Source organism: Gossypium hirsutum, chromosome A07 (genome assembly GCF_007990345.1).
Source record: "Gossypium hirsutum isolate 1008001.06 chromosome A07, Gossypium_hirsutum_v2.1, whole genome shotgun sequence".
NCBI classification, from domain to species: domain Eukaryota; kingdom Viridiplantae; phylum Streptophyta; class Magnoliopsida; order Malvales; family Malvaceae; genus Gossypium; species Gossypium hirsutum.
This window is the reverse complement of record NC_053430.1, coordinates 19,864,437-19,873,163: the sequence shown is the minus strand read 5'-3', so window position 1 is coordinate 19,873,163 and position 8,727 is coordinate 19,864,437. Positions and strand designations below refer to the sequence as shown.

At 30.3% G+C, this 8,727-nt stretch overlaps 1 protein-coding gene across 1 annotated transcript; it reads right to left on the bottom strand.

Annotated features, from left to right (window-relative positions):
* Window positions 1-3,433: 3,433 nt before the first annotated feature.
* Window positions 3,434-4,916, bottom strand: LOC107953292 (uncharacterized). The gene is made up of 3 exons (XM_016888542.2): window positions 4,532-4,916; window positions 4,322-4,425; window positions 3,434-3,847 (listed from the first exon to the last, which is right to left on the bottom strand). Exons 1-3 carry the CDS (start codon window positions 4,666-4,668, stop codon window positions 3,816-3,818), a joined length of 273 nt encoding a protein of 90 aa, XP_016744031.1. The 5' UTR covers window positions 4,669-4,916; the 3' UTR covers window positions 3,434-3,815.
* Between the last annotated feature and the right edge of the window lie 3,811 nt (window positions 4,917-8,727).

The following is an 8,727-nucleotide window of genomic DNA, read 5'->3' as shown; positions in this document are numbered from 1 at the left end:
GGAGTTTAAAAAAGTCAATTTGACAAAAACAATTAAGCTATCTTTCAAACAACACAACTTTTAAATAAATTGGACTTTAATTATAGACGACCTATTAATCTAACGTTTTAAACCTAAAGCAACCACGCTAAGTTTTCTAAATTGATCAAAATAGTGGTTTTTAAACTAAAAGAATTTACTTGGCCATTTCAATGGCTAATGTAGCCTTCAAAATTCGTCAATAATATTTAGGCTAGGTTTGGGAGGTTACATGCAATCATCCATTAGAATTCATTTTATTATGTATTCTTTGAGTGAAAGAATATATTGAGAGCATTTACTTATACACTTTGTGTGCATTGCTTTTCTGTGTCTATTTTCCTCTTTTGTGCTTTCTTTCATTGTGAGTTTGCTTCCGCTATAATTTTAGTGCCTTGGAGGATTTCTGTGAGAATCCTGACTTTGTGAGAGTTAGGTTGACTTAGGCGCATTTAAAACGAAGAAATAGCCTAAGGTTACCCAGATTGGGAGACTGAAAGTCTAACCTTGTGACACATATACATGTATATGTATCAAAATAAGTATTGGTTTATTTAATTTATTTAAATTTTTTTACATATTCAGAGATCATAATTTATATTTAAATTTAAATAATGTCAACTCAATACTAATTTTGAAGGTGTAAAAAGGGAATGAGACTAAATGAGACAATTTACATTGAAAGATTAGTTTAATTTTAAATTTCATCCTTTTCCTTTACAAATATTGAGAAGTAATCATTTTCGTTTGTCATAATTTTATTTTCATATTTTATGAAAACTGAGAAGTTAGTTGATTAGGTAACCCTTTTCCATTAGTTGATTAGGTAACCCTTTTCCATCAAATCGTTAATTTGGAAATCAACAATTCAATATTTTATATGCATGAAATTAATAAAAATCAACAATTCAATAAGTTATATGCAACAAAGTAGCCAAACTCATCTATTCAAAGTTCGAGTGTATACCAACTTGACTAACTTCTCAATTTTCATAAAGCACTGAGACAAAATTTTGATAAATTAAAGGGGACTAACTTCACAATTTTCATAATTGAACCTCGGAAGATCCTTTAAAACATATCCCTTTTCACTTCACTTTTATGAATCACAAAATTAGATATAACAAGAAAAGACATATCTATCATTAGACCTGCTCATGGGTCGGGCCACCTGGCCTAACCCGAAGGCCCGCCCAAAATGTGAAAGGTTTGGGCATGAAAAATGGGTTTGGACAAAAAAATAAGGCCCGTTTAAAAAACAGGTCAGCCTCGGGTAAGGCATTTTTGGCCCGACCCAAATTCACTAAATGACAAAAAAATTATGTTTTTTTAATATTATTTTCTTGTTGTTTTCTCCCTATTTTACTATCATTTTACTATTATGTTGCTACTATTTTGGTGTTATTGTTTGGATATTGTATAAAACTTATTTTATTGGTAATTTTGTTATTATTTTAGAGACATTTGATTGTTAAGTTGCATCTATCTTAGTGTTATTTAAGTATAAATTTTTTAAAATTTATTTTCAATTTGTTGGAAAATATTTATTTTGATATTTTCAGTATTTTTGATGTATTATATATTTTTAAAATTATATAAAAACAATATAAAAATTAATATGTGTTGGCCGGGTCGGTCTGGGTTTTAGCATTTTTATCTGGGTCGAGCTTGAGTAAAATTTTAGACTCATTTTTAGGGCCAGACCTGGACCTAATAAATGGCCTAAATTTTTAGTTGAGCCCGGCCCTACTCATGCACACCTCTACCTATCATAATCTATATAACACAATTTTAATGCATCAAAATGCAAATTAGCATACAACACACTAAAAACAATTATGACATGAAACGATATCACAAAAATTACATAAATACATAGATTACAAGGTTTTCAATCAATACCCAAAAAGTAAGCACACAGGTGCAATCTGATCACAAGAAAAAGAGAACTGCTTTGGGAAGTGATTCGTCATCCACCGAACTCTAAGGCATTTCTCTCACTTATAGTTTTTTCTTCATTTTTCTTCCTTTTCATTTTCCCATGTTGAGTTCTGCTTGTCACAATATGTATGACCTTTAGCAAGGGGGGCAAGGATGCTGCTAGGTAGGACAAGTATAATTCAATACTGCCATGGACTTGAGTCCTTACTTTTTCAACTATTTCAATTTTGGATGATAGCCCTTAATATATTTTGTGGAGCCACAAAGCTGGAACCGGGTCTTTCATGGCTGTTAAAAGCCTGTCAAGCACTTGAGGTGAAGCAGCAAGAAAGAAAATCCCAGTCTGCTTTCTCTCTCATATCCAGCTTTTGTTCGAACATCTATAATCATGTATGCTTCTGCGTATAAGGACCCTTGAAGGCTACGAAACACTTAAAACATCTTCGTGCCACCGACCTCAAAACCGTTCTAATTAAGGTTCCTTTCCGTTTCAGTTCAATCGCACACATTGTCACATTACTCTCCAGCAATGCTGCTGGAACATTTTTTTTCTTTTAGTACTTATGTTCAACATGTGTAGGGTAAGTGTATCGAATAGAGTCAAATGAAAATATTATTAGTCATTTAAGTTGACGAGTCTCATTTATCATCTTAACTTGATTTGATATTTTTTATCGAATCAATCAAGTGAAAAAAATTTGAAGTGAGTCAAAAGAAATTGTTCAAAGTAAATTAAAAACTATTAAACATGTCATATTAAATAAAAACTATTAAACATATCAAATTAAAATCTTGTTAACAATATGACTAATTCCAAGCTAAAGCAAATAAATTTAAAATAATATATATTTGAAAACTCTTTTAAAGCATAATAAGAAAAAAAAGTTTTTTAGTATGATAAACTTAATTTGATAATTTACTTGTTTAAGACTTCAAATTTATCATTTTCAAAATTTTTAAAAAAAAATTATAATTTAACACTTCTGTATAATTTTTAGATTTTTTATTTTTGAAATTATCTATAATTTTTATAAAACTTTAAAATTTTTTAATAAATATTTTAATTTTTTGAATGTTATTCTGAATTTTTTAATAAATATAATGGATATCTACATCAATCTATCATTGAAGTTATTCGAGTTGTAAAATACAACTAACATTGAACTCAAAAAATCAAATTACTTATGAGATGATTTGAAAAAACCAAATAACTTAATTTTATTTTTTTCCATTTTTTTTAGTTAAATTGAGTTTTGCTCGTTCCTCCAAGAATCCTGGTAAACTTTTAGGAAAAATAAACCATACCCGTATTCAACATTTACTTATAACCATGTAACATAGATCCCTAGAAAAGAAATTAGCAGTTAATCAAAGTGCAGGCACTTCACAATTCAGCCAAATGACAGCTTCATAATCTATGTAATACACCCTTTCCAAAAGAACAACTGGAAGCAACCAAATCAAGCATAGCTAATTAAGGCACTAATATTTGCAGTGATTACCTGAATTCAAGTGAGTGTCAAAGACAGGTATATGTCTGCAGCAAGTACAACAAGTTTTTTCTACTTGAAACATCTTCAGAACTCGTATCGTTGTATCAATCAACAAAAATAAAGTACCGGTAGCATTCACCAACATCCAGCAGATCAAAACTGGATACAAACTTGGATTCATTTATGATTTAAAACATATAGCAAAAGAACCATCACCCAAAGCTAAGTTAAAATCATCACAAAACAAAGAGGAGATACTCAAGAGTATCTTAAATAAACAGATTACAAGCCAATTGATCCTGAAAAGCTGAATTCTGATGTACAAAACAAAGTAAGTAGCACCACTTCTACATGCACTTGCTGTTAGATGGGACTAAGATAGTTAGCAAATAGACCTGCCATAAGCAAAAAGGCAAATCATAGTTAAAGTCGAATGCATATAGTTATCCAACCAATAAACGATGAATTTATTATCTGCCAAATGATAAGAAAATTATGATGATATCCAGACAGTACAAGCAAGTTGAGAGGATGAACCGTCTCCTTGTTACTATAAAATGGTACTTAATAAACCAATCATCTATCCTCTACTCAAGCAATAGATTTCACACAGAGCTAAATCCAAATAATGCAATTCTCGAATGCACTGGCCTGTTATTGCCAAAGTGCTAATAAGATCAGCATTGGAATGTACGACCCTTTGGCTGATATTTAATAGTGCTCCATTTATGATAAGTGATAACTTTCTAGCTACTGTTGAGTGGCTTAAAGTGCAAAAACTGCTAAATAAAGCTAAACCCTAGTTCAAATTATGGAATTTTCAGCAATGGATGTGGTATAAAAGTGCCTAAACCAAGAAAAATCGATACCTTCAGCACAATTGTTAGCATCACGGGGAAGCTTGGAAACAAGGCAAGCCGATGCAACCGCACTGTGAACCGGTTGAAGAGTGCTCAGTTCTCGTCGAACCAACCTTTAACACAGGACCCAAAGGAACCAAAATCACCGTACAGTGACATATATAAGGAAAAAAAAAACCCAATTCATTCTATTAACAAAGAAACATTTAAAAAAAGTACGGAGAAAGGCGGGTAGAAGGACGAGTGGAAGTGGAACGAAGTGAAGAATTGGGAACCGAAAATGAGATTCTTGATGCTGTTGCTGTTCTTAAGACTGGACGAAGAAATGAAGATCTTGCTGCAATTGTAGCTGCCATCTCTTCAAAGCCCTGGTTCCCAAACCCGTAAATTTCCAGGCTACTTTGCTTGGTTTAACAGAAGAGTTGAACAAAACAAGGTCCATTTGCTTGTAGTTGATAGAGCCCAATTCAATTGGTAAACCAAAACACCCAAATCAGAAAATAAAATGAAGCTACCAACAATACCCCGATAGCAAAGGTAGTAGCTAGCCTTCAAAATCATTCCCCTACTGGCTGGAACCTTCCATTCCAATGCATATCCCTTCGTACCTTTCGTACTTCAATTTAATTTTTACTTTTTTTTTTACAAATATATTTAAAAATAAAATAAAACTATATAATTAATAATTTTAAAATCAACATTTTATATAAATATATTTAGGTTAAAATATGTCATGTGTTTTTTACAATTTTGGAATTTAGTCCCAATATTATAATGGAAGTTCTAGATTTGTAATGCAAAATTATAATGGCAGTGCAAGATTGCAAATGCCACTACTAATTAGCATTGCAAAAATTGTCCAAACAAAAACACAAAGAACACTAAGATTTGTTTATGTAGTTCAATTTCTCTATGTTTGTAATGTCTCATTCAATAAGTAATTTTATTATTTTTAATCCATAATATAATAAGTGATTCACAATCTATCACTTTCCAAGTAGAGAGATTTTACCTTTATACCTAAAGACTAGAACACCCAACTCCAAATCCTCTTCTTGAGAACTCGAGCAATAAACACTCAACAATATTTGCAATAACTATTTGTACTCTCTCACAAAAATAGTTCTTCAATGAACAAACTAGAATACACTCAATAAGTTCTTATACAAAACCTAGACAAACCTCAAAGCATATATTAATTTTCAGCTTGCTAACGTAGAATATAAATTAATACAAAATAACTCATTGAAAATAGCTATGGTTCTCTAAATTCAGCAATGTAATCTCAATCGAATTTCCACATCCCAAGGGTTGAAGGGTTGAATTGATTCATTTGTATCCAATTTAATTTTCAAAGGCCAATTATTTTTATAGATAGACCATAATATATTCAATATAAAAGTATATTAACAAATCTAAAAATTTTTTTCATTAAATTGTCAAACCGAATAAGGCAAATAATAAACTACCTCAGTGGCAGCCAATAATAGGTACTGTCAAGTGCCGCTCAACTCAAATTCTTACATCTTGCCTCAACATAGTATATATATATATGAAAAACATTTTAAAAAATATTAATTAATTTGAAATACATTGAAACACGTCAATGCTATATATATTATATATTAATATTAAAACAAAAAAAAACATTCACTGATACCATACTAACCGCGTCCAAATAAAACAATTTATAGTAGCTAGCCATTGGTTAGTAAGCACATCAAAATCCAACAAAGCATATTGGACAGAGTCAAAGAATTTAATGTTTCAAAATAAGATTTTTATTTTAAAAATGTGAAAAAGAAATATCCAACTCTGAAATACTCCAAAGTGTTGGACAAGAACTATCATGAACTTTGCTCATTTGGTATAGTAGGGTCAATGACCAAATCATACACATCATCTTCCAACCCCCACTTTTCTAACAGCTAGATGGGCTTTACCACCAAATTTTGCTAACCCCCTTTCTCCCTCTATGCTTAAAATAGATGTCTCGATTTAGAAATTGATGAGACACGCATATAAATTTATCGAATACTTTTATTTAAATTTATTTAATATAAATAATTACATATGTTTTGAAAATAAAAAAGAATGATATTCAAAGCTCAAACGTTAGAATTTATTGCTAGGCGTTGCTTTCCCCAAGTGGAAGGGGTCTAAATTGGTGGCAGTTCCTTCCCACCACCAAAAGATCCAGCTAGCAATCTTTTTTTATTTTTGCCTTTCAATCAATTAGCCTTTGTGGGTTGGCTGACCTATCATCACGTTTGTCTATATATTGTACATATAGATGTTGGGACCCCCCCCCCCTTTTGCCATCAAAGCCAGCTTTCACATATTACTATTCATACTTGTCCATTTTCTTACTTTTTTTCTTCAACAAAATTTCCCCATTCCTCCATTGCCATTGTTATCCTAGTATGATGACAAATATGGCTGGCTCCACCCACTCAATACTTATATTAAAATCAATACTAACTCAATATTTAATTTATTAGTTAAAAATGTCCATTATATCTTTAAGATTGTGAGATTGATCTGTAAACTGTGTTTATGTGCGTAAAAAATTGCAACATAAATCTACTAATTAAATCTAACAAAAATTTATAATAAAAAATAAAGTATGTGTGCTTTATATATTATGAATTAAGTTGAAGAAAATGGTTAGTGAGGATGCATAAATATAACAGGTGAGATCACATGAATTGGCACCATATCCACTGTGGTTTTTATGATGGTCTTTCTTTAAATGCTTGGAAATAAGCAGATTTGAGGGCATTTCCTTTAACATTAAAAAGAAAATTAAATAAATAAATTGTTGAAAAGTATTATATAATGAGTTTAATTTTGAATCTTAAAGTGCACAATTTCTTTCTTTATCAAACAAAAAAAAAGGATTAGTCTTAAAATTACTTAGATGCATCTGGTGAAGAAGACAAGGTACATGTGTATTGTAATGAAAGGTTTCTATCAATCTAAAATTCAGTTTAAAGGGAAAATTTATTTAGATGAGATAGGGAAAAAAAGGTATGTTAATTAACTTTGTCTACTTAAATATTGCAATTTTGCAGCTGTTGTATTTAGTGATTTTTATGATTCACCATAAATGACTATATCCACTTTCCCCCCACCCATTCCCTTAATTTTTATTTTTTTTGCATTTTTTGATGTTTGTTTCCTAAAAATTAATTTCATTAGTAAAATTAAATTTTGGGTCTATAATTTTTTTTTGAAGTAATGACTAATTAATCAATTAATTAAAACTATTTCAATTTACTAATGACTAGCTGATGAAGTAGTGGGTACCAGAGTAGTTCAATTAATTAATATGGAGTGTGATAATGTTACCCTTACATTCTTAAGACTCTTTCAAAATGATTCAAATGTGACAATCACTTCAAACTCAAAACTTTCTCTCGTCGACTATCTCGATATCAATGCTCCGAATGCTAATTAGACAAACCCATGACAATCATAATCAACCAATCATCCTAAAATCACTTCACATGCACATTCAAACAATTACCCACATAACAATTTAGCTAAAAATGGATTCTATGCATAAAATATCAACAACATTAACCATCACAATCAGTTTTGTATGAGAAATAAAATAAAATAAAAAGGGTTAAAAAATGTTCAATAATGATGTGGTGGCTCAATATAATTGAAATCTAAGCTTAAGTCCATGCATTTATGATTTTGTGCAAGAATGGGCTGCAACTGTTCCGCCTGATTCTTCCAGTTTGCTAGAAAGAAATGCTCTTCTTTCTTAATTGGTTAATGAATATGTGGTTTATGTCCATGACCCTTCCTCGGGTGTTACTAGCTGATGCAGCAGGTGTTGCGTATCCTACATCAGCCTCTTCATTATTGTACTAGGGATTCTCCCTCCTTTTATAACCATTTTTTAGAAGTGTAATGAGTATTTTAGCAAATGTTTTTTAATTGAGAGGTGTAACAAAATGATTTCATTAATTCCATTTTCACTCATAATCTAAAATCAATTTTTCACATTTAATTGGTTCTTCATCCAATTTTTAACGCGTTGAAATTTATTTAATTTTTAGAGCGTTTTTATTTTAATCACTTAATTGTTAAATCTCTAATAGCAATTGACCGTAAATGCCATATCATATTTATACATTCATTTTAGTCACCCAACTTTTAGATCACTTTCATTTTGGTCAGTCAAAAAAATATCGTTTTTAAAGTATTGATCGGGATAAAAAACAATAAGGATTAAAGTGAAAAAGTGGTAGAAACTAAAATAATGCTTTAAAAAGTTGTCAAATAGTACTTGCTTACCCCCTTACCAAAAGTTTTAATTTATTTTCAATATTGAAATTTTAAATTTCAAAACATCAAAATCAAATAAATAAATTATTGAAAATATTTTTTCCATTAATAAT